We start from the raw sequence: 27360 nt of genomic DNA on the forward strand, positions 1-27360 counted from the left end.
GACAGAAACGTGTACCGCTGTACGCGAAATGCAGATGTATATTTTGTCACATGTACAATAAGCAGTGGAATTTGTGTCTACATTCAAGCCGTTCACCACACAGCTTAAGTTGACAATCGCTTATGTTGACATGAGTCAGTCGGTCTGAGCAGCCACAACACAAATGTGTTCCACTTCCACAGTACAAGAAATAGAGAAATAAAATATCATTTTTGTCACAGCAACGGAATTTGTGTCTACCTTTTAAGCCGATCACCATGCAGCTTATGTTGACATCTGCTTATGTCAACATAAGTCTGCCAGTCCAAGTGGCAATGACAAACGTGTACCGCTGTACACAAAATGGAGATCTAATTTCTGTCACATGAACAATGGGCAATGGAATTTGCCTTTACATTGAAGCCGATCACCATGCAGCTTATGTTGACAACCGCTTATGTTGACGCGCGTCTACCAGTCTGAGTGGCGATGACACAAATATGTACCGGTGTACACGAAATGGAGATCTGATTTCTGTCACATGTACAATGGGCAACAAATTTTTCTCTACATTTAAGCCCCTGACCACGCAGCTTATGTTGACAATTGCTGATGTTGACATGAGTCAGTGAGTCTGAGCGGCCACAACACAACTATGATCTGCTGTACAAGAAATTGAGAAATAAAGTGCTATTTTTGTCACATGTACTACAAGCAACGGAATTTGTGTCTATATTTAAGCCGATCACCATGCAGCTTATGTTGACAACTACTTATGTTAACGCGAGTTTGCCAGTCCGAGTGACGATGACACAAACATGTACCACTGTACACGAAATGGAGATGCATACTTTGTCACATGTACAATAGGCAGTGATATTTGTGTCTACATTTAAGCCGATCACCATGCAGCTTATGTTGACAACCACTTATGTTGACACGAGTTTGCCAGTCTGAGTGGCGATGACACAAACGTGTACCACTGTACACGGAATGGATATGTTAATTTTTTCACATGTACAACAAGCAGCGGAACTTGCCTCTACATTTAAGACGGTCACCATGCAACTTATGTTGGCAACCAATTATGTTGCTATCTCCTTACGTTGACACGAGTCAGTCAGTCTGAGCGGCCATAACACCATGTTCTTCAGTACAAGGAATAGAGAAGTAACGTATTATTTTTGTCGCATGAATAACAAGCAACGGAATTTGTGTCTACATTTACGCCGATCACCATGCAGCTTATGTTGACATCCGCTCATGTCAACGTGAGTCTGCCAGTCCGAGTGGCGATGACACAAACGTATACCGCTCTACACGAAATGGAGATCTAATTTTTGTCACATGTACAATGGGCAACGGAATTTTTTTCTACATTAAAGCCGCTCTTCATGCAGCTTATGTCGACAAGAGTCAGTCGGTCCGAGCGGCGACAACACAAGCGTGCTCCGCTGCACAAGAAATGGAGATATAAAGTATTATTTTGGTCACATGCACAATTAACAACAAAATGTGTGCGTGTACTCCGATCACCGTTTGATGTCGACAACCGCTTATGTTGACATAAGCAGCTTCCACGGTAATAGCATCCCTCTGCTTTCTTAATGGAAATGTATTTCCTCCCAGTAAGATGATGCTTTCCAGCCGGCATCTCCGACCTAACGAGCGCCTTTTTGGAACTCATTTGGTCGGTCCGGGGGGAAATGTCAGCTGTGACTCTTATTTTATTTTATTTTTTATTTGAAAAGCTGTGATGATGACGTAGTGAAGCGGCCATGTTTTATTCATGGCGCCCAGCCGCCGCTGTGCAAACTCGCCGCCACCTCACGGGCGCCGTAAAAGTCCTGCGTTCATGCATTCTTAATTAGCGGGCAAATAGATAGCAGGAAAGGAGCCAAATGAAGTGGGCAGGAGGAACAAAACGTGTCCTTTTATTAGCAGCGAATGAATGAATGAATGAGTCAGTGGTCCTGCGCTGGGGTGAGCAGAAAGGTGTTTAGTAGGTAAGTATAAGGCAGCGGACTCTCCTCAAATTATAATGAACACCTCCCAGTCAACGAGTAGTAACATCACTATGAGCCCGTTGACGTTCTGGAAACATAAGCGGCAGCTCAGCTCGCTCGCAGTCCTTGAGGTGAAGGCTAATTAGGTATTAGCGTATCGGACAGCAAAGCCATGTCTCTCTGAGAGAACAATTAGCATTCAATCAATCAATCAATCAATGTTTATTTATATAGCCCTAAATCACAAATGTCTCAAAGGACTGCACAAACCATTACGACTACGACATCCTCGGAAGAACCCACAAAAGGGCAAGGAAAACTCACACCCAGTGGGCAGGGAGAATTCACACCCAGTGGGACGCCAGTGACAATGCTGACTATGAGAAACCTTGGAGAGGACCTCAGATGTGGGCAAACCCCCCCCTCTAGGGGACCGAAAGCAATGAATGTCGAGCGGGTCTAACATGATACTGTGAAAGTTCAATCCATAGTGGCTCCAACACAGCCGCGAGAGTTCAGTTCAAAGCGAATCCAAGACAGCAGCGAGAGTCCCGTCCACAGGAAACCATCCCAAGCGGAGGCGGATCAGCAGCGTAGAGATGTCCCCAACCGATACGCAGGCGAGCGGTCCATCCTGGGTCCCGACGAGCGGTCCATCCTGGGTCTCGACTCTGGACAGCCAGTACTTCATCCATGGTCATCAGACCGGACCCCCTCCACAAGGGAGGGGGGACATAGGAGAAAAAAGAAAAGAAGCGGCAGATCACCTGGTCTAAAAAGGAGGTCTATTTAAAGGCTAGAGTATACAGATGAGTTTTAAGGTGAGACTTAAATGCTTCTACTGAGGTAGCATCTCGAACTGTTACCGGGAGGGCATTCCAGAGTACTGCATTAAATAACATAATTATATAATGCAGTATATATATCTATATTATATATAGAGCATTATTGACCTACAGTTAACAACTAAGTTATTTCACATTTTCTGTGTTGATTGAGCTGTGTTAAAGGCCTACTGAAACCCACTACTACCGACCACGCAGTCCGATAGTTTATATATCAATGATGAAATATTAACATTGCAACGCATGCCAATACGGCCTTTTTAGTTTACTAAATTGCGTCAAATTCCAAATGATTTGCAAAAAAATGACAACGTTTTCCAGTTCGAACGTTAAGTATCTTGTCTTCGCCGTCTATTTAGTTAAATATAGGTTGAAAAGGGTTTGAAAATCATTGTAATGTGTTTTTATTTAGCATTTTCACTGGTTTTGGGGTGTGCAATAAGATGTTCCGTTCATCTACGTGACCTTTCAGCTGCACATCTTTGCTTTCCTGAATCACAACCTCTTCCTCCTCCCGCCATCAATAAATATGGATTCCTCCGCAGTGTAACCGCGGGAGACAAAAAGGAGATAAAGCTCACCCGCCACGTCAACAAGCGGGAACGTTATCGTGCGGTGACATGTTGTTTTTGTCCCACCACAGCACATAACTCCAGGCCTGCTAAGTAAATCAAATACTGTATCGTGGCAACTGGGGGAGGTTTCACAACGGTCTTATTCTAACAGCTAGTAAAAAGATTAAACGTCATTTTGTAGTAAGTTAATTACAACACTTGATTATAAAGGCAGCTACTCTGATTTTCATTTTGTTTTTCAACAATTTCACACAAGAATGACGACATTTATAATCATTTAAACTAAAGACATTTAGCACTGTTAATATTGTTAAAATATTATTTTGCCTACATAGCAACATATTTAAATTAGGAGTCACCAACGTGGTGCCTGCTGGCCTGTTCTTAAAAATAGCTCAAATAGCAGCACTTACCAGTGAGCTGCCTTAATTTTTTTTAATTTTATTTATTTACTGGCTTTGCTCTACATTTTTAATTCTAAGAGAGACAAAACTCAAATAGAATTTGAAAATCCAAGAAAATATTTTAAAGACTTGGTATTCACTTGTTTAAAAAAAAATATTTTATTTTTTTACTTTGCTTCTTTATAACTTTCAGAAAGACAATTTTAGAGAAAAAATACAACCTTGAAAATTATTTTAGGATTTTTAAACACCTTTACCTTTTAAATTCCTTCCTCATCTTTCCTGACAATTTAAATCAATGTTCAAGTAAAAAATTGTTTTATTGTAAAGAATACAATTTTTTTAAATGTAATACTTTAAAACTTATTATGATTAAAATTCAAAAAAATGATTTGTCTTTGTTAGAAATATAGCCTGGTCCAATTTGTTATATATTCTAACAAAGTGCAGATTGGATTTTAACCTATTTAAAACATGTCATCAAAATTTTAAAATTAATCTTAATCACGAAAAATTACTAATGATGTTCCATAAATTCTTTTTATTTTTTCAAAAATGTTTAAATTAGCTAGTTTTTCTCTTCTTTTTTCCGGTTGAATTTTAAAGAGTCGATTTATATTTACAAAAATATTTAACCTGTTTCTATATACATTTATTGTGAGAAATCATTAAGATGATCAGTGTTCATCATCAATTAATAATAATAACATAGAGTTAAAGGTAAATTGAGCAAATTGGGTATTTTTAGCAATTTATTTAAGTGTGTATCAAACTGGTAGCCCTTCGCATTAATCAGTACCCAAGAAGTAGCTCTTGGTTTCAAAAAGGTTTGTGACCCCTGTTTTAAATTGTCTGCACAGGCACGGACTGTATTGTAGGAAAACAGCGCCCTCTGGTGTTAGTTTAAACAACAACAAACACAAGCGGAACACAAAAATCGTGTATTTAAAAATAGAATAAAATAATTTGCTAACAGAACACACAACCCGTTAGGTTTAACAACATTAAATGTAATATTTAAAAAGAGAATAAATATTTTGCTGGCATTATATTAAATATTCTCAATTGGAGTTTTTCTCTGTATGGAGGAAAATAGATTAAACACCGCCCTCTGGTGGTGGCGCGCGACAACTACACAATTAAAAACCTGACTCATTGATAGCTTTTGTATATAGTCTTTATTTCACCAGCGACATATATACACAATATCCATTTGAAGAAATAAAGTGCATATAGAATAATAGTAAAAAAAAACAAAAAAATAAATTAACATAAAAGACTATCTTGTGATGTTTGAAATGACATTTTTAAGCATATGAAAGTATAAAAATTTTAAATAAAAAAAATCCATACAGCCTTAATATACTTGCCAGTTTTTTAGGTATGCAAAAAAATAGATGAGAGCGGGGAGGATTTATTGCAGATTGCGGGGCTGTACCTAATAAAACGGCAAGACTATTAAAAAAAACAATGCAAAAAGATTAAAAACAGACATACTGTCCTTTCATTCAGCATTGTAATGTCCTTAATATGAATGATATCCATTAGATGGAATATCAAAACAATCACTTGACTTACTAATCCTAAGGCTTCCGCAGACATTCAGTACAGTAAATTCTTGTATTTCATCAGACTCCAGGCTTTCTGTGGAGACTTTTAAAGGCCTACTGAAACCCACTACTACCCACCACGCAGTCTGATAGTTTATATATCAATGATGAAATATTAACATTGCAACACATGCCAATACGGCCGGTTTAGTTTACTAAATTGCAATTTTAAATTTCGCGCGGAAGTACCATGCTAAAACGTCGCGGTATGAAGTTCCAGCACCGTTCCCAGCTATAAGTCGTCTGTTTTCATCGTATAATTACACAGTATTCTGGACATCTGTGTTGCTGAATCTTTTGCAATTTGTTCAATGAATAATGGAGACGTCAAAGAAGAAAGCTGTAGGTGGGAAGCGGTGTATTGCGGCCGCCTTTAGCAACACAAACACAGCCGGTGTTTCATTGTTTACATTCCCGAAAGATGACAGTCAAGCTTTACTATGGAACAGAGATGTCAAGCAAACACGGTTGGATTGGACCACACACACAAAGTACGGTGTGTTATGCAGCGATCATTTCGAAAGCTCGTGTTTCGAAGAGGGTCCCTTGCGTCGACTGGTGCTGATGAAAGGTGCGGGGCCGACCTTCAGGTTGTACAGGTGCGACCACATAATCTCACTAAAACACTAGTAACACAATAAGCAGATAAGGGATTTACCATAATGATCCTAGTAAATGTGTCTAATAACATCTGAATCGCTCCCACTGCCCTCGTCTTTTTCTTCTAGTACTTCACTCTCACATAGTAGCATTAAACAGGCACTGAGTGAGCACAATATGTCCTCATGTGTAATGTTTAAATTTTGTTTCTATTTTTTCGGACTACAATGTGCAATAATGTTATATGTATGTGTGTATATATATTCGTATGCATGCATATATGCATCTGTGTGGATATATATACATATACACCTCTCATCTATATCTTTTTTTTACTATTTATGTTACCATATTGTATATGCACCTTAGGAGGATCAGCTCCAATTTCGTTGTTCTTTGAACCTGTTCATTGCAAAAATGACGATAAAGCTCTTCTATTCTATTCACTTTCCTCATCCATGAATCTTTCATCCTCGCTCAAATTAATGGGGAAATTGTCGCTTTCTCGGTCCGAATCGCTCTCGCTGCTGGTGGCCATGATTGTAAACAATGTTCAGATGTGAGGAGCTCCACAACCCGTGACATCACGCGCACATCGTCTGCTACTTCCGGTACAGGGAAGGTTTTTTTTTTATTAGCGACCAAAAGTTGCGAACTTTATCATCGATGTGCTCTACTAAATCCTTTCAGCAAAAATATGGCAATATCTCGAAATGACACATAGAATGGACCTGCTATCCCCGTTTAAATAAGAAAATCTCATTTCAGTAGGCCTTTAAATTATGTGTACTATTATTACCAGCAAGACTCATGTGATTATATATATATATATATATATATATTATTTTTAAAAAGACCCAAAATATACAAGTTACCAACAAAGAAAAGAGGAAGAATCATTTTGCCGTCTTAATGAATCGCAATATTGCAGTATTGTCACAGTCGGGTGTCGTGTTATAAAAACTAGAAATGTATTACCCTTTATTGCATTTTGACCTTTCTTTATATGTGTCATCATGGAAGCATCTAAGAACTATCATCACAATACAATTATATCATTAGGGGGGAAATAAAACATCACAGCCGTAGTGTCGTTGCCCCCTGCTGGTGTACAACGGTATTTCCCCCCTAATATGACCGAAGACAAGGAAGCTACCAAATATTGTACTTTTGTTTTGGTAGAAAGCACCTGAAACGGCAAGATACAGTAAACGAGCAAGTGGTGCTAGAAGGACAAAGGTGTGCAAATGAAGCTGCATGACAGGAGGAGACATGCTGTAGTATTTTTCATCGAGTCTTCGCCGCAGCGCAAAGTTGCATAGTTCGTTTTTATGATGACTCAGCATGCGTGTTTGCATGCAACACCGCCTTCCCTTTTTTAAATCTCAACTGCCGCTATTGTTGATGCTTCGGGGAAGAGATGAAGTGGACACGCGTCACAGTGTAAGAGGGTATGTCGGATACAACTTCTCCTCGTTCAATGTGTGTTCTTTATTTTGTAGATTGTCACTGAAGGCATCACAACTATGAATGGACACATGTGGAGTTATGTACTTAACGAAAACAGGTGAAATAACTGAAAACATGTTATATTCTAGTGTCTTCAAAATAGCTGATTACTGTTTTGCACACTCTTGGCATTCTCTTGATGAGCTTGACGAGGTAATTAAATACCTGACAGGGTTTTTACTTCACAGGTGTCACAGTTGTGATGCCTTCAGTGACAATCTGCAATGTGAATAGTCAAGAACATAAAGAACACACCATGAAATGAGGTGTGTCTAAATGCTTGGCCTGTACTGTCTGTGTATATATATATATATATATATATATATATATATATATATATATATATAATTATTGAATTATGTTTATATAGCGCTTTTCTCTAGTGACTGAAAGCACTTTACATAGTGACACCCAATATCTAAGTTACATTTAAACCCGTGTGGGTGGCACTGGGAGCAGGTGGGTAAAGTGTCTTGCCCAAGGAAACAACGGCAGTGCTAGGATGGCGGAAGCGAGAATCGAACCTGCAACCCTCAGATTGCTGGCACGGCCACTCTACCAACCGAGCTATACCGCCCCATATATATATGACAAGTTGGTGGAAACACATTGCTGTAAATGCTCGATTTAACGCCTAAAAATCAAAGGCTCAAATTAGTGCCGGGTCACACAAACACTTGCGGCTGTAGGCAACCTACTGACTTTTTTTTTTTTTTTATATATTAAAACTTTAATTTGGCAGAAGTTGCATTTTGGGCTTAATCCTCTTAAGGCCCAAACAGTTTGTTCACATGCTTTTTTTTTTCATTTGGGCTTATTGGACCCTAATTAGAATAAGAACTAAGAATCATCTTTTAGGGACGGCGTGGCGCGGTGGGAGATTGGCCGTGCGCAACCCGAGGGTCCCTGGTTCAATCCCCACCTAGTACCAACCTCCTCACGTCCGTTGTGTCCTGAGCGAGACACTTCGCCCTTGCTCCTGATGGGTGCTGGTTAGCGCCTTGCATGGCAGCTCCCTCCATCAGTGTGTGAATGGGTAAATGTGGAAGTAGTGTCAAAGGGGTTTGAGTACCTTGAAGGTAGAAAAGCGCTATACAAGTACAACCCATTTATTTATCATTTATTTTGATGTAATCCATTTTCTACCGCTTATTCCCTTCGGGATCACGGCGGGCGCTGGAGCCTATCTCAGCTACAATCGGGCGGAAGGCGGTGTACACCCTGGACAAGTCGCCACCTCATCGCAGGGCCAACACAGATAGACAACACTCACATTCACACACTAGGGCCAATTTAGTGTTGCCAATCAACCTATCCCCAGGTGCATGTTTTTGGAAGTGGGAGGAAGCCGGAGTACCCGGGGAGAACATGCAAACTCCACACAGAAACATCCCGAGCGCAGGATCGAACCCAGGACCTTTATATTATGAGGCAGACACACTAACCCCTGTACCACCGTGCTGCACAATAATATAATGTACTTAGTCTTTAAGTACACAAACGTGTACGTCATGTTTAGTGACATGCTAATTCTTACACTTTTTTTCCCCCAAATTCCATTGTATGTTATACTCTTCTGACACCACCAGATGGCAGTATAAGCGTCCACATAAGAGGCCATAAGACCCCAATTCAGTAGTGTACACAATTTTGAAAATAAGAGCTAAAAAGTGCTGTCCACGCATGTGGCCACTGGGCCTTTAGAGAGTACCTCTGCACGTGCTTTGACATCTACTGTTTATCATGAACCACTACTACTTCCTCTTATTTCGCTAATTCTGTTGCTGCTGTGTTGCAGCAATGTATTGTTCCTAAATCATTGTTAAGAAATTAACCCTCTGCCGACTTTACATTTTAGTTATCTTCAAAGCCAAACAGGACATTAAAGATAAAAAAGGGGCTGTTTGCAACATTTACACAGATGTCTAGAGGGCGCTAACTTTCCAAAGTATTTTAAGCAATATAATCAGCCCTTTCACGGCTTTTAGTACGAATTGATGTTGTTAGCTAATAATAAAAGCAGTTTGGATAATTAGCGTTAGCTGTCATTGAATGTATATTTTTATTATAACAAAAAGACTGAACTGTTAATGTGTGTCCAATTATTATTTTTTTATATTTGTCACGTAAACATAGTAATTGAAAAATCCACAGTTGTGTTCTGTTAAACCAGTAATGGTAACATAAGCTCCGGGGTGGTGTTCTGTTGGTACTTTTAACTTTAACTTTTGTACTTTTTGATTTGAAAAATTTAAACTGTGAGCAACTTTCAAACAGCCCCTTTATGTTTTTGAAGTTGAAAAGCATTTTTCATTGTATTTTATTCATTTTTTTTGCTCAATTATCTCAAATTTCAGTCCGAAACAAAAATGTCAAAAAGTATGCTGTAAAGGGGAACTGTACTTTTTTAAGAAATTTGCCTTTTCTTCACTATAATTACATTTTAATGCATTGAAATTCTTAAAAAAACATTGAAAAACTACCAACAATAATTCATTTACATTTTGAGACCGACATTAACTAAGGATTAGTGATATTGTTATTATAAGCGCTAAGGCAGACATACTATTTATAGAGAGCTAGCGAGCTAATGCTGCTATGTTGACATCAACGGCTGGTGAGCGGCTTTCTCGCCTCAGAGCGCGTAAAAGTTTATTCTCGATCATAAATAACTCCTCTCACCTTGATAGAAGAAGGAAAATAATTTAACATGTCGGTCAACTTTGACAGTCAATTTAGACCCGAAATTGGCGAGGAAGACAGGAAAAGACGCTTGGTTCAACCCCCCATTTTTTCTTTGCGAGGATTAGGAGTAATTCTTCCTCAAAGGCCCATCATTCGGCATCCCAGTGGGAGCAGACATTGTACAGTAAGTGGTGTTTTATCATGTTTGTTGCAGTGAAGGTTGTTGTTGTTGAAGGAAAAAGCAAACGTTTGTAAAATAATACTCTGCCATATTATAATTACAAAATACGGAAATAAGAATGTGCCTGTTACTTCATTACATATGTGAATATAAAACGATGAAAATGTCGGGATGTTTTTACGCACTTTATAGGCAGAACAGAAGTCCATTGACTCCATTGTTAGCTGACTTTTGCTCACATTTATTTACTAGTTAGAATGCATAAAAAAATAAAAACGTGTGTGCTTTTTTTACATATGGATTATGAATGACAGGCACTTTTTGTTTTAAGTGCAGTCCCCCTTTAATTGTGAACCTTTTCAATAACGCCTTTTGATCACATGTCACAGTATAAATGTGCATAGCATGACAGTTTGATCAAAAGGCCTTTTGAAAAGGTTTATTTTTTAAAAAAAATACATGTTTGGTGTTTGAGTTAACTAAAGGCCTAGTGGCCACATGTGTGGCCAGCACCTTTTAGCTCTTATTTCCAAAATTGTATACACTACTGAATCAGGGTCTTTTGGCCACTTATGTGGACACTTATACTGCCATCTGGTGGTGCCAGAAGAGTATAACATACAATGGAATTTTGGGGGGAAAAAAGTGTAAAAAAATAAGAATTAGCATGTCACTAAACATGAAGTACACGTTTGTGTACTTATGGACTAAGTACATCATATCAAAAGATGATTCTTAGTTTTTATTCTAATTAGGGTCCAATAAGCCCAAATAGCAAAGAGAAATTAAAAAAAAGTATGTAAACAAACAGCTCGGGCATTAAGAGGTTAAGGTGATTGAAAGAAGTTTGTAGGCCCTTTGACAAATAAAGGACTAACATCATGTTCTGTTTGGCTTTGGGGTGTTGCTGAATAACTGCCAGTGTATCATACACCTTTGAAAAGAATCTGACATTAAAATGTTTTAATTAAACACTAAAAAAAAGTTAACCCTCCTAGAAAAAAATCATTTATAGTGAAGTAACAAAGTATGGCCAAAATACAGCAAATTGGTCACACTTCTTCAATTATTGCTTGCTTCTAATTACATCCTGTCGTCTTTGCGGTTTAGGCGAATAAACGCTACAATTGGAGCATTTACAGGAAGTGTTGTCACACTTCCTGTACTTTGATGGCAACAATTACTGCAGTTAATATATCGTGTACTGGCTTGTTCCGCATTAGAAGCACTAGGTATGCTGGTTCCGCGGGGTTAACGTGACACAGCCATGCTCGTTTTTTTATGACATGATGTCAACAAAAACAAGTTTATGATCCATGACATAACGTACGCTGACTGGGTTTTACTAAGTTCTGGTGTTAAAATGCCAGACTGTGTCTGGTTACAGCACCATGTACCCTTTTTTTTTTTTTATATATATATTTAAGGCCTGGAACTACTTGATATGTTAAAATGATGTTGAGAAGACACACGAGAGTTACATCAAGTTAGTGTTTGTATACTTTTGCTACGGAAGGAAGGAAGCTACTGATCTATACAAAGTGCAGAATAATTACTACATTCCTACTCAGTGATGCATACAGTAGTAGACTACCATGTTACCATTTGTTACTATTAGTAACGCGCTTAAGATTGTTTTGACTTTGCTTTTGGAAGTAGAACAATACATACTTTATACTTTCTATACAGACGCATCTACAGCTATTTATATATTGTATATATATATATGTGTGTGTATATATATATATATATATATATATATATATACACACACACATGTTGTGTATATATAGATATTTTTAAAGGGTTTCATTCCAAAACATTTTCTTATAAAACACTATTATAAAACTTGTATTTAAACAAAAATAGTTGTAAAATATCTATAAGTGTGTCTTGTGGACCAATTAGGAAGTTTATTCTGCCGTTTTTATTGGCCATCGTGACGTTAAAAAAACTCTTTGCTCAAATCAATTTTGGGAACGTAAATAATCGTTACTCGGAATGAAACGCTTTCTATTTCGTGTTTGTGGTCTCGACCTTAACCACAGATTAAATATGTCACTGAGGAGAAAGCTCGTTAATGAAGTACCGGTAAGTCTCCTGGATGGGATTTGGATTCTGAGGCTACGTTCACACTGCAGGGTATTATGGGCAATTCTGATTTTGTTTTGTTTTTATTAAATCCGATCTAGACATCATTGGTTAGTAAACATGGCTCCAATTTCAGTAGATTTGTAGCAATTTTAAAGGGGAACATTATCACCAAACCTATGCAAGCGTTAATATATACCTTGATGTTGCAGAAAAAAGACCATGTATTTTTTTTTACCGATTTCCGAACTCTAAATGGATGAATTTTGGCAAATTAAACGCCTTTCTGTTTATCGGTCTTTGAGCGATGACGTCAGAATGTGACGTCACCGAGGTAACACACCCGCCATTTTCATTTTCACATTACAAACACCGGGTCTCAGCTCTGTTATTTTCCGTTTTTTCGACAATTTTTTGGTACCTTGGAGACATCATGTTGTCGGAGGGTGTAACAACACTAACAGGGAGGGATTCAAGTTGCACCACTGGCAAGAAATCTGCCGCCAGACCCCCATTGAATTTGCCAGAGTGTCTGCACATTTTACCGGCGATGACAGACATGGCACAGAGATGTATGGATAACCTGCAGATGCATTTGCAACGATTAAGTCAACGAAATCACAAAGGTGAGTTTTGTTGATGTTGTTTACTTATGTTCTAATCAGACATATTTGGTCACGGCATTACTGCCAGCTAATCAATGCTAACATGCTACGCTAATCGATGCTAACATGCTATTTATGCTAGCTGTATGTACATTTGAAACAAACACTTACCAATCGACGGATTTAAGTTGCTCCAGTGTCACAAGATGCGAAAGTCCTGATCGTTTGGTCCGCACATTTTACCGCCGATGCTAATAAGGCAGCCATGCTATGGGCCACTTCATTAGGTACACCCATGCTATGGCCGAATAGCGTCAATGGCTATTCGCTCAATAGCTTCAATTTCGTTTTCGCTATCTGCCTCCATACTCCGACCATCTGTTTCAATACATGCGTAATCTGTTGAATCGCTTAAGTCGCTGAAATCCGAGTCTGAATCCGAGCTAATGTCGCTATATCTTGCTGTGGTAACCGCCATATTGTTTGTATTGGCAGCCCTGTATGACGTCACAGGGAAATGGACAGTCGCATCGCAAATAGGGAAAATCAAGAACTTTAAAGCTTTTTTAGGGATATTCCGGAAGGTGTAAAATTTTGAAAAAAACTTCGAAAAATAAAACAAGCCACTGAGGACTGATTTCTATTGTTTTTAACCCTTTTGAAACTGTGATAATGTTCCCCTTTAAGGATTTTTTGCAACCGGACGTTTTTTTTTTTTCCAACCAAATTGTTTCATGTACAAGATTAAGAAGGAAGACAAGAATGTTGTCCCACGCCGTTTGTGGGACATTTGCTTGGACGTGAGTACTTTGTAGTGGTGGGATATTGACGTGAGTTTTAGGAATGCAATGATTAATATCTGAGTAATAATCACGATGACTATATCATGATACATATCAGAACCGAAAAAATACATAAAATGAGATATTCCTTGGGTATTTTCATATAACAATTCCAAATAAAAGTATAAACAAACTATTATTAGATTAATAATTGTATTATCAATATAAGACCACTTTATTGATCCCCAGGGGAAATGTTACTCATCAACTGCCTATTAATTCATTTTGAATCATCCATGTTATGCTGTGTTAATAACGAGAATGCACATAACTAGATCCCGTTATTGTACAAGCTAATAATGTTTTACACTTTCTATTAGGGATGGGTAGCAGGTACTTTTTTGGCACCGACCGAATCTCACCGGTCCTACCAAGTACTAATTCACGAAAAATGCAACGGTGCCATGTTTCAGTACCTGGGTTGGGCGATGACGTCACGCCCAGTCACCGACACTTTCGCACTTGCTCTCTAGGTAAAATTGCAATTTTCAATGCCAACAAAAAAAACAACTCAAAAAAACGCTCCGACGTACTGCAGGTAAAATAAGGCTCCATCTGTGCAGTAGCTTGATGCTAATATACATTGGCTTTGCTGATGTCATACTACTGATTAGCATTACCGATTTTACGTGGCGATTTCAGCACTTCCAAATTTGTTAACGAAAACTACGACTTGGATGCATGTTACAATCAAACAGCTGGTGAGTAATTAAGCACAATCAATCGAAAACAAGTGCAACGCTTACAGTATTAACACTTTTTGGCCGCAGCAAAAGACTTGACAGCCAAAACTAAACTGAAGTAACAACTGGACAGCAGTTGTTATAACCAGCTAATTTTTTAAGGTTGCAATAAAAATGTAATTATCGAAAACAATTCATATTTATTAACACACACCAGTACCGTTGAGTACCGGCATCAATTCCCATGTACTGGTAATTGGTATGTATCAGTTCCATTGTGAACGGTACCCATCCCTACTAAAAGAACGTTAAATGGTCACTAAATGAAGCTCTTGACAGACGTACCTGATGATGCGGTTTGTTTACACTAAACTTGCACAACGCTGAGCTACTGATGAAAATGTATAGCGAGTGAGGATGACTGAAACTCAAGGTGTAGTGGAGCCTTTGAGATTAAATAATTCTGGCGTTTTTAAATGGATTATATTTTATGTAGCACTTTTTTTCCCCCTCTAGAGACTGCATGACATAGCAAAACCCATTATTTACATTTTAAGCTATATTTAAACCAGTGTGGGTGGCATTGGGAGCAAGGATGAAGTGTCTTGCTAAAAGACACAAACGGCAGTGAGATCCTTTGGCAGGAGCCGGAATCGAACCTGGATCACTAAAGTTGCTGGCACGAGCCACGCCTCCCCATGCCGTTTTTAATCAATGTTAATCATTGCATCCCTATCGAAAACATCTTTTTCTGCTCATTCGTCCAGTATTTATTTTTGCAATTGTCTATTTTGGCCAAGAGTGAAATGAAGTATATTTATATAGCGCTTTTCTCTAGTGACTCAAAGCGCTTTACATAGTGAAACCCAATATCTAAGTTACATTTTAAACCAGTGTGGGTGGCACTGGGAGCAGGTGGGTAAAGTGTCTTGCCCAAGGACACAACGGCAGTGACTAGGATGGTAGAAGCGGGAATTGAACCTGCAACCCTCAAGTTACTGGCACGGCCACTCTACCAACCGCTGTCACTATTTGATGACGTTTAGGTTGGATAATCGCGACCCGATTGTTCAGACTGCAGTTGTATCGGCCATAAAGGGAATTCATATCTAAATATGACCGCGGCCTTGGTTGGATTTGTAAAAACGGGAATTGTACTGTGAAAAAGTGTGCGTGTCACATGTGGGGAATAAAAGCAGAATTGCAACAGTGTGAAGGTAGCCTAAGTGTCAAGTTTGCGTACTTTTCACAGCAGGGTGCTGAGCAGAAGGTAGGCACAGAGAATGTACAGTAGCTGCATTCAGTAAGAAGAAAAGTACGTACGATGGTGGCGTCACTGAGGCCGCGGTGTCGTACGTGCGGGTGATTGCGTGCTCGACGACAGCTTCCGGGAAGGCGTCTTCCTGTCGAGTGGTTTCTTACCGTTGGCCGGCGACTTGAGACTCGCCTCGGCCCCGCAAGCCTTGCTCTTCCCCACGTGCAGCAGAGAGCGGCCGAGAGAGGAGGCGGCGGCGGCCTTGGACTCCTTGGCTTCTGCCTTTTTCTCAGCTGCGGCTCTCGGAGCGTCTGCTTTGAGAGGCGAGGACGTGTCGACCGCCGCTTTGCCGTTCTCAACGCCGCCTTCCTTGGCCTGTCCGCTCTGCTTGCATGTCTTCTCCGAGGTCCTTTTGAAAAGCAGGCTGCTCTTGCCTAAGTCGGCCGACCGTCGGCTTTCCCGTTGTCTCAGCGCACTTTTAAAGAAGGACAGGCCTTTCTCCTCCGACTTCCCGCCGCGCTGCAGGTCTCTGCTGGACACGCTGGGAGAGCGCAGGCTGGTGACGGACGAGCTGCTGCTGGAGCTCCGCACCGTCTTCACCTCGTGTCGGCTGCTTTCGCCCGTCTTGGACAAAGGGCTTCCTCGCGGGCTGTTGATCAGAGGACTGGTGTGCATGGAGTCTCTGCTGAAGCTCCTCTCCACCAGACGCTTACGAGCGCTGGCCGGGTTCTTCTCGGGGACGCCCGGGTTCTTCTTGGTGGTGGGGGAGGGTGACGCTGACGACAGAGGCGTGGAGCGCACACACAGTCTGTGTTTTGACGTCGCCTCCAGATTTGAGGACGCCTCTTTTGTCTTGGAAGGCGTCCCAGTAGGTGTTGAGGTGCTTTTCTTGCTTGTGACGTTCTTCTCTTTCGTGTTGCTTACCTTTTTGCCTTTTACAGGCGTGCTCGAGGGGGTTTCAGACGTCGCGGGTTTATTACACAGACGTTTTTTGGAGGTTTTTTCCTGCTCTGCTTTAGTGGGTTTTGTGGAGCTTGTGATTTCTTTGCGTTTCTGCTCCTTGGAAGGCGTGGCTTGAGACGGAAGGACGTTTTGGTCTATGGCCGTGATCTGGTTGTTGTTTTCGGTGGGCTCGTTTTTGGACGTCTTCTTGTCTACCGGCGTGGGAGCGCGGCAGTACATCATGTCCAGGAAACGCTTGTTGTGGTTCTCCTGCTCGGCGTGGTTGCTTTCCACCGCAGACAAGGGAGTCCTGCTGCCGAAGTAGCGCTCGTGTCGGCTGTAGCTGCCGAAGCAGGACGTGGACACGCGGTCGTCGCAGGCCTCGCCAATCCGCTCAAGGGGTGGCGAGCACCGAGAGTCCAGGGAGAAGCGCGAGGGTGAGCTGGACCTCATTTGCAGCTTGGTGGAGAGAGACCAGGAGGGCTTGACACCGCTGTCGCTGTAAGCTAAGGGGCTGGCAATGGACGACCTGGAAGACAAGCTCTGACGCTGGATGCTCCTCACGAAGGGGCGGATGGAGAAACCACCTTGAAAAGAAAGATGAAGACTATTGAGAAAAAAGACACAATTGTAGGCACTAAAGCGTTTACTAGGGGTGTAACGGTACGTGTATTTGTATTGAACCGTTTCAGTACGGGGGTATACCAAACGAATTTGTAAGCTAAAGTCTTAACAAGCTGTTTTGCTTCTTTTGCCTGCATGTCAGCACCCAGCATTGTCCCACCCACAGAACCCTCTGATTGGTTACATACAAAGCCAATCAGCAGTGCATATTCAGAGCGCATGTAGTCAATGCTTCGGCGTCGAGCAGAATAGTGTTTAGCAGGTTAGCATGTGACAACGTACTCTCCCCAAATTATAAAAAACACCTCCCAGTCACAACTACTACTAACATTACTATGAGCCAGTTGACCTTCTAGAAACTTAAAATGCAGCTCAGCTTGCTCGCAGTTCTGGCTTGAGGTGAAGGCTCATTGGCTTTTAGCGTAACTTCAACTCATTTTGCTGTGTGTGTGTGTGTGTGTGTGTGTGTGTGTGTGTGTGTGTGTGTGTGTGTGTGTGTGTGTGTGTGTGTGTGCGTGCGTTAGGGGCAGCAAAGCCCTGTCTGTCTGTTATTTCACTTGAACTCCATGGTGTTCAGGGATGAATAGTCTCTTCTATTGCTATTGTGCTATTTTTTCAGCAATAGTTACATTAATCTTTAGTAATGTAGCAGCCTAATTTTGAATGGTAGGGTCCCTGCTATCACATGTTGACATAATAAAAGTCAACTACAGGCTTCCCAAATGCTGCAATAAATTAAGCATGATAAGCTGACTTGAAACTGTTTAATGTTGCACTTTTTATATGTGGAAGAAAAGTTTTGTCATTTTATTTAATCCAAGCAACAACTTGAGGCAGTTTAATGTGGATTAACGTGGGCAGCATTTTTATAATGTTCCCAATGTTAAAAGGATAAAGCTATTGTTTACAAATGTGGGAAATAAATAACCAAAACATTTATATTTTGTTGTTTTCTTACTGTACCGAAAATGAACCTAACCATGACCTCTAAACCAAGGTACGTACCGAACCGAAATTTTTGTGTACCGTTACACCCCTAGCGTTTACCCATGAGCAAACGTCATTGATTACGTCTCAATTAAAACCAGCCTGTAAATCTAAACCAGCCATATGGCATGGAGTGAAACCTAATACAGTAGTAAATTGCCACACTCCTGGTAACCATATGCTGAGGCAGCACTCTGCAAAGCGAGCCCTCGCTTCCCGTCAACCACAAGCGGCCTGCCGAGCTCACATCTGTTTCAGTTTCACATGGCCAGGCGAGGTTTGCCAGACATAAAAAGTAGCCGATTTCTGTCTGAAGCTGAAAGTGCTTGAAGAGCTACGAGAAAACATATTTTGTTGGATTCGAAGAGCAATGTTGATATTGGAGAGGCACCGCTTAAGGATGAGATTAGAAAATATATATTTGTACCGGTGCCTGGGAATCAGTACCAGTTTTTGTTACTTTTGTCTGTGTTAATACATGTTAATTGTTTATTGATAAAATTGTATGTTTTTTGTTGCATTTAATCATGAAGTTATCAAGTGTGTTAGTCCATTTACAAGTATTATACAATAGATTTAGCAGTTGCAGTTCCAAGACGTTCGAGGGCAATAGTGGGTAGACAAGAGTTTTTCAACCTTTTCTGAGCCGAGGCACATTTTTTCATTGAAAAAATCCAGAGGCACACCACCGGCAGAAAACATAAAAAATTTTAACTCATCAGTAAAAAGTACTTCTCGCAACTGTTGGAAATGAATTCAAACCATAACCAACTATGCATCACTATAGCTCATCTCAAAGTAGGCGTACTGTCACATCACGCTGTGACTTATTTAGAATATTGTAGTGTTTTAACTCTTCTCTGGCGCTCCTATTTGGTTGTTTCTTGTCATGTACGGATGTACTTTGTGGACGCCGTCTGCTCCGCGCGCTGTAAGTCTTTGCTGTCGTCCAGCATTCTGTTTTTGTTTTATTTTGCAGCCAATTCAGCCATCCCTAAGATTCAATGCCTTTTGTGTATTTTTGGTTTAAGCATTACTTTTTTACCTGCAAACTGCCTCCCTCTGTGGTCTGCATATTGTGATCAGACAAATCATGTTCCTGACTTCTACAAAGCAATTGCCACCTACTGGTATGAAAGAGTATTACAGTTACTATGCAGAGCTCTTGACAGCACAGACAACAGTTCAATCAATCAATCAATCAATGTTTACTTATATAGCCCTAAATCACTAGTGTCTCGAAGGGCTGCACAAACCACCACGACATCCTCGGTAGGCCCACATAAGGGCAAGGAAAACTCACACCCAGTGGGACATCGGTGACAATAATGACCCAGTGGGACGTAGGTGACAATAATGACTATGACAACCTTAGAGAGGAGGAAAGCAATGGATGTCGAGCGGGTCTAACATGATACTGTGAAAGTTCAATCCACAATGGATCCAACACAGTCGCGAGAGTACAGTCCAAAGCGGATCCAACACAGCAGCGAGAGTCCCGTTCACAGCGGAGCCAGCAGGAAACCATCCCAAGCAAGCAAGCGGAGTTACTGGTTTGCAAGGAATATTTTTAACCCAATTAGGTGAAATTACATAATTTCCCACAGCACACCAACCAATATCTCACGGTACACTAGTGTGCTGCGGCACAGTGGTTGAAAAACACTGGTGTAGACTACGGTGTGTCAAGGCAGGAAGTAGTCTTTGCCATTTAGTTGAACGTCCCTGTCTTTTCTTTAGTGGACTCCTCCAATGTGTCAAAACTGTAATTGTTATATTTATCACACACTTGCTGTTTTGATTGTAATGTGCATCTTAGTTGTAGTTTTCAATAGAAAATTTAGAAATGTTGAAATCGCCATGTAAAATCACCTCTTAAGCCTGTGATTTTAACAAAAAAATGCAGAAACATTCATTATAAATTTGCGGGAATATAATAACAAAACCCGTCTAACTGTGATTATAAATTATTTGAAGACCCTTTGTCAAAGCTTATTATCAATCCGTTCAATCAGTAATGACAGCATTATTACACTGAAAATCCACTCCATGTTTTCACTGTTACTTTAGCAATGTATAGCTAGACCTAATTAGCATTAAGGCTACGTTTAGTGCGTTTACATCACTGCAGTGTAGGATGTCCAATTCAGATTTTTAGGGGGTCAAATCTGGTCTTTTTATGCAAACTGACCCGAATACAGACATGGTGTCATGACATTGCACATCCTCAAGTGTTAACGGACGTAAGCATGCTTCACTTCTAGTCGTATTAGTACTGTTGCAATTTCAAGGATTCTGTTCAAGCAAAGTCAACATTTTCTGAACCACGAAAAGATTATGAAAGATGTCGTCTCCCACAGTTTTGGGACATTTGCCTCGATATCTGCTATGAAGACCATGTTGGCGGAACATTGATTGACGTGAGTTCCTAAAACAGGGGTCGGGAACCTTTTTTGCTGAGAGAGCCATGAAAGCCAAATATTTTAAAATGTATTTCTGTGAGAGCCATGTAATATTTTTTTAACACTGAATACAACTTAATGCATGCATTTTTAAGTTAAGACCAGCATTTTTAGGGTACAATAAGTCTCTTATTCTTTATACTAACATTGTTATTCTGAAGCTAATCAATAATAAATACAATACTACTTACCATTAATGCGACTTCTTGAACAGGTGTGGTGGGAAACGGATGGATGGATTAAAATGCATGAGAATGTTTATTTTGAACGTTATTTTTAACAGTGATTACCAGCGGAATTATTAATTACCTCACATGTTAACTAATGTCAGCTAAGATTTATCTGAGAGCCAGATGCAGTCATCAAAAGAGCCACATATGGCTCGAGAGCCATAGGTTCCCTACCCCTGTCCTAAAACATTTGTTAAGCCTGTTTTTTATTAATTTGTCAACTAATTTATTTTGTATCTGTCTATTTCGGTCAAGAATGATGCTTATGATAAGCCTCATCATTATTCACCCTTATGCGACCGGGGGACAGTTAACACTGAAGTCGCATCATAACACTAACTGATTGATTTGTAATATAAAACTCATAATAATAATAATGTCTATAATATTTCTAAAAGAAAATTAACTTCCATACCTTTAAAAATGTTCTTGTAATCAGACAATATTTTCGGTATATTTGATGGAATTTTGATGAAAATATTGTCTGATTACAAGAAAATTTAAAAATAATATGAAATGTAATTGTGGGGGGTGGTGCGGCCAGCGCGCTTGCAGGAGCAAAGGTCACCGCCTCTGTCTATGGTGCGGAGGACGAGCACGTCAGATAGGGGCAGTGCATGTGCTAACGGCGAGACACACCTGGCAGTGAGTGGCCGGGAGCAGGGGGAAGAGAGAGGCATGACACAGAGGTGGAATGAAAAGTCGATTGTCATATGAATATTGTGGAAAAATAAAAACCTTTGTCAAACCACAACGGTCTCCAGCTGATGTGTGTGAGCCACCAAACTAGCTAGGAGGTAACTTCCACAGTAATATTTGCAGTACAATAAATACGTGGATTGTCTCACCGTCGTCTTCGCTACGCTCTCCGGGAAACTCCACCGACTCCGCCAGCGAAGCCAGAGAGGTGCGTCTGGACGAGGCGCCTGACGCCAAGCTAGCAGGTCTGCTACCGGGCAGCCTGTTGATCCAGTGGTCGCACAGGGAAGAACTGGTAGAGCCTGCCGGGTGAATTAAAGACGTGTCGATACAAAAGTAAATGAGCTGACTGGAAAGTTAGGGGTTAAAACCAGCCTGACCTGCAACAGAACTGTTGGCGGACCAGGAAGGTATAGCAGTCCTCCGCTGGTAGAAGAGAATGTAGGCAGTTTGTTGAGACACGTCGTCGTCGGCTACGGGTGAAACCTCGCTGTCATCAAAACAGTACCACTGACCATCGACGGAGTTCTTGCAGTAGGCTGCACAAAAGGAAATGTGGTTTAACCTTAAGGCCCAACTACATACCGGTAGTTAGAATAGGTTCAAGGTTCAAGTTTATTTGTCACATGCAGACTACACCACAGTGAAATGCTTTTTTTCCATGCTCTTCAGATACTGCGTACAGAGGGATCCAAACACTAGTTGCAGAATCTAATACACTATATACTAAAAAATTCAAAAAAATTGAATAGCTCTGATGTACATTAATTACAAGGCAATTAAATTGCACAATAAGTCACAGAAGTTATGGTAGAAGTATCAGTACAACTAAAAGTACAGTAGTCAAATACAGTACCGGTGCAATATCAAATAGTGTAACAGTATATACAGTATAGGAAGGAACAAATATGAAGGTGTCTACAGTTCTTTGGCAGTTTTAGTAGTGACAGTAGTATGAACATGGGTAATGGAACAGTATGACTTCTTTATATTCTTGTTTTTACATTATTTTTACATTATTTACAATCATCGAATGAAAAGTATCGTAATCCGGTATTTACAGTGGTAAGTAAAGTGTATTTACTTTTTTACATTATTTACAGTCATTGAATGAAAAGTAATGTAGTCCGGTAATTACAGTGGCAAGTAAATTGTTCTTAAATAATTTTTTACATTATTTACAGTCATTGAATGAAAAGTATTCTAGTCCGGTAATTACAGTAACAAGTAAAGTGTTTTTACATTATTTTTTGCATTATTTACAGTCATTGAATGAAAAGTATCGTAGTCCGTTAATTACAGTGGTAAGTAAAGTGATCTTGTGCGTGCGGTTTTGTGCACTAAGAATCCTCTTTTGATATGATGTACTTAGTTTATAAATACACAAACGTGTACTTCATAATTAGTGACATGCTAATTCTTATTTTTACACTTTTTTTCCCCAATTCCACTGTGTTATACTTTTCTGACACCACCAGATGGCAGTATAAGTGTGCACATAAGCGGCCATAACACCCCAATTCAGTAGTGTACACAATTTTGGAAATAAGAGCTAAAAGGTGCTGTCCACGCATGTGGCCACTAAGCCTTTAGAAGTTTTATGTGCAAGAACAGCACATTTCTCCAATCATACAATGGCTGTTTGTGTTACCAGTGTAGTGGCCTCCGTGCATGCTCCCGTGATGGTTGCACACAGCGTACAGGTCATACAGGAAGTCATCAGGGTTTCTCCCTAAGCCGTAGGGTCGTCTCCACGGTGACCAATGGGAAGGTAAACTCCAGCTGCTCTGGCTCCTCTTCACCACGTGGGGCGCCATGTCCATGCCCATTAGCGGGAACTGCACCAGGTTTTGCATCTTCACCCTGCGGTCTCCCTCCTGAGAACACAAAAAGACGGCTTGCGTCTGCCTGAGGGTTGACACAAACAAGACGGGGAGCTGAAGTACCTGTCTGAACCTCTTGAGGTGCAGTATGAGCACGTCAGGCAATGTCCACAGGCTGAGCTTAATGCGGCCCTGCTGCAGCTGCTTGCAGTGGGGGCAGCGCCAGGCGTCGTCTGGGGCCAACTGAAACACACAAGAACCAGAGCAGCGGCCATCAAGGACAAACTCCATTTAGCCGCTTGTAAAAGAAATAATAATAAAAAACAAAACCTCAAACCGCATGGGGCACCGGCTTTTACTTGCGTTTCTCTCTGCTCCCCCTCCTACATTCTTTTGCAATGGTTTATGTTGGCCTTGGCTTCACGTGGTATGTTAGTCCAAACGTAGCATTAGGAGTAAAAAACACAGCAAAACCACAAAAAGAGACTCTTTTTAGCACCAGAGTGAGCACCGAGTGTAACATGGAGAAACTCCCGCTGACTGAGAAAACTGAGACGTAGTTTTCCCTTGTTTATCGCGGCTAATTGGCTCCAGGCCTCACCGTGGCAAACGGATTTCAGCATCAATTAAATATCAAAGGCCTACTGAAACCCACTACTACCAAACACGCAGTCTGATAGTTTATATATCAATGATGAAATATTAACATTGCAACACATGCCAATATGGCCTTTTAGTTTACCAAATTGCAATTTTAAATTCCCGCGAAGTGTCCTGTTGAAAACATCGCGGTATGATGACGCGTGCTTTTGATGTCACCGGTTGTAGCGGACATTTTTTTCCAGCCCGATCCAAGCTATAAGTAGTCTGCTTTAATCGCATAATTACACAGTATTCTGGACATCTGTGTTGCTGAATCTTTTGCAATTCCTTCAATTAATAATGGAGAAGTCAAAGTAGAAAGATGGAGGTGGGAAGCTTTTAGCCTTTAGCACGCAAACACAGCCGTTGTTTCCTTTTTAAAATTCCCCAAGGTGAAGCTTTACTATGGAACAGAGCAGTCAAGCGAACATGGATCCCGACCACATGTCAACCCTCAGGTTTCGGTGAGAAATTGTGGTAATAAGTCGGCTTTTACCGTAGTTATGAGCGGAGCTTGCGTCCTCCTGCAGCTGCGGACTATTACCTCCTCCCACTGGAGACACTGGCGGTCAACACACCTGTGGCCACACCCCTCCGACTTTCAGGTACCATGTGATCTCACTAAAACACTAGTAACACAATAGGCAGATAAGGGAATTTCCAGAATTATCCTAGTAAATGTGTCTAATAACATCTGAATCGCTCTCACTGCTTTCGCCTTTTTTTTTGTAACAATTTTTTTTTTTTTTAAGTCCTTTACTCTCACTATCCTCATCCACGAATCTTTCATCCTCACTCAAATTAATGGGGAAATTGTCGCTTTCTCGGTCCGAATCGCTCTCGCTGCTGGTGGCTATTATTGTAAACAATGTTCAGATGTGAGGAGCTCCACAACCCGTGACGTCACGCGCACATCGTCTGCTACTTCCGGTACAGGCAAGGCTTTTTTATTAGCGACAAAAAGTTGCAAACTTTATCGTCGATGTTCTCTACTAAATCCTTTCAGCAAAAATATGGCAATATCGAGAAATGATCAAGTATGACACATAGAATGGACCTGCTATCCCCGTTTGAATAAGAAAATCTCATTTCAGTAGGCTTTTAAATGTAAATATATTGACAGAGCTCAAAACTGGTTTCCAACCTTCCAAATATGTTTTCTTAACATAACCACAAACCTCTAAACATAAAAACACCCATATAGGCTCGTTTCAGGAGTATATTTTACTGTTCAACCCACCGATAGCCCAAAGGAACTTCCAAGCATCACTGGTATGGAAATACTTTGCATGAAGAAAACAATATGCGTAAATTGTTCTGCCAAAACGTACTCTACTTGACAGTTGCAACTACCATCATTAGCTTTATTGTTAGCATTGCAATGTCATGCATTGCAGCTAGGATAGGCTCCAGCACCACCGCAATTCCAAAAGGGGCAAGCCGTAGAAATGAGAAAAATACTGCCTTGAAATACATTACCTCTAAAAGCTTAGTGGGCACATGCGTGGAAAGCACCTTTTAGCTCTTGTTTCCAAAATTGTGTCGACTACTGAATTGGGGTCTTAAGGCCGCTTATGTGGACACTTTTACTGCCATCTGGTGGTGTCAGAAGAGTATAACATACAATGGAATTTGGAAAAAAAAAGTGTAAAAATAAAAAATAGCACGTCACTAAACATGAAGTACACGTTTGTGTACTTATGGACTAAGTACATCATATAAAAAGATGATTCTTAGTTTTTATTCTAATTATGTTCCAATAGGCCCAAATTGCAAAGAGAAAAAAAAAAAAAAAGCATGTAAACAAACAACTTGGGGCCTTAAGAGGTTAAAAGGGTCATATAATGATTTTTTTTTCTACATTTAAAACACTTCTTTGTGGTCTATATGACATGTAATGCTTCTTCTTTGGTGAAATTTGTGCATAAATTATGTTTTACAAACAGTTTTTAAGCCACTTTCGAACCGTCTTTGCAGGATGCGCCGTTATGAGGGCGGTCTTATTTACGTGGCTCCACTCCAACAGCATCTTTTCCACGACATTTTGAGTTTTTTTGTTTTTTTTAAGTCTACTCACAGATGTAAGTTTGAACTACACGCTACTTTGTATTAGAAATGGCAACCGTAGAGGATGCATGTGCATGTGTGAGCTAGCCTGCCCCATAACAAGAGGATAGAAAAAAGGAGCTTATCAACCACAGCGTCTGACTACAATGGCGGCCACGCGCAAAGCATTATGAGTAAATGTATTATAATTATATGTGGATAATCCGCTGATGTCAAAAACAGCAAAAATGTCACCAATAAGGCGATTTCAAAACGGCTTATTTCACGAAAGTATGAAGGAAGGCAGGATTTGATTACACATAGGCAGGACTATGCAGATCACAAATACACAACAACAGGTCAAATAGGAAAGAAAAGTTGGTTTTGCACAATATCCATTTTCTACCGCTTATTCCCTTTCGGGGTCGCGGGGGGCGCTGGCGCCTATCTCAGCTACAATCGGGCGGAAGGCGGGGTACACCCTGGACAAGTCGCCACCTCATCGCAGGGCCAACACAGACAGACAACATTCACACTCACATTCACACACTAGGGCCAATTTAGTGTTGCCAATCAACCTATCCCCAGGTGCACGTCTTTGGAACTGGGAGAAAGCCGGAGTACCCGGAGGGGGACCCACGCATTCACGGGGAGAACATGCAAACTCCACACAGAAAGATCCTCAGCCTGGAATTGAACCCAGGACTGCAGGACCTTCGTATTGTGAGGCAGACGCACTAACCCCTCTCCCACCGTGAAGCCCGTTTTGCACAATAGTGGCCCTTAATTTAATACCTAATTTAGGCCAAAAATATATAGAAGATCCATCCAATAATTTTTTGTGCCGCTTATCCTCATTAAAATGGAGCTTATCATGTAGATCAGGGGTGTCAAAGTCGTTTTCATTGAGGGCCACATCGCAGTTATGGTTGCCCTCAGAGGGCCGCGTTTAACAATGAGTAATATGAATATACATGTGTACAATATACAATATATTTTTTTACATAAGCTGCAAAAAAATATAAACATTTTACT

The 27360-nt window shown here is 40.6% G+C and overlaps 1 protein-coding gene across 2 annotated transcripts in view; it reads right to left on the reverse strand.

Annotated features, from left to right (window-relative positions):
• Positions 1–9608: 9608 nt before the first annotated feature.
• Positions 9609–27360, reverse strand: part of usp31 (ubiquitin specific peptidase 31) — a 38360-nt gene continuing 20608 nt past the window's right edge. For both annotated transcript variants that reach the window (XM_061905315.1, XM_061905316.1), the window contains 5 exons: positions 23761–23880; positions 23466–23691; positions 22195–22353; positions 21964–22116; positions 9609–17399 (listed from right to left, as the gene is read on the reverse strand). In XM_061905315.1, coding sequence (XP_061761299.1) covers positions 15949–17399; positions 21964–22116; positions 22195–22353; positions 23466–23691; positions 23761–23880 — 2109 coding nt within the window. In that variant the 3' untranslated portion in view covers positions 9609–15948. The remainder of the gene's footprint in view (positions 17400–21963; positions 22117–22194; positions 22354–23465; positions 23692–23760; positions 23881–27360) is intronic.

Source organism: Nerophis ophidion, linkage group LG07, assembly GCF_033978795.1.
Source record: "Nerophis ophidion isolate RoL-2023_Sa linkage group LG07, RoL_Noph_v1.0, whole genome shotgun sequence".
In the NCBI taxonomy this organism is placed as follows: Eukaryota; Metazoa; Chordata; class Actinopteri; order Syngnathiformes; family Syngnathidae; genus Nerophis; species Nerophis ophidion.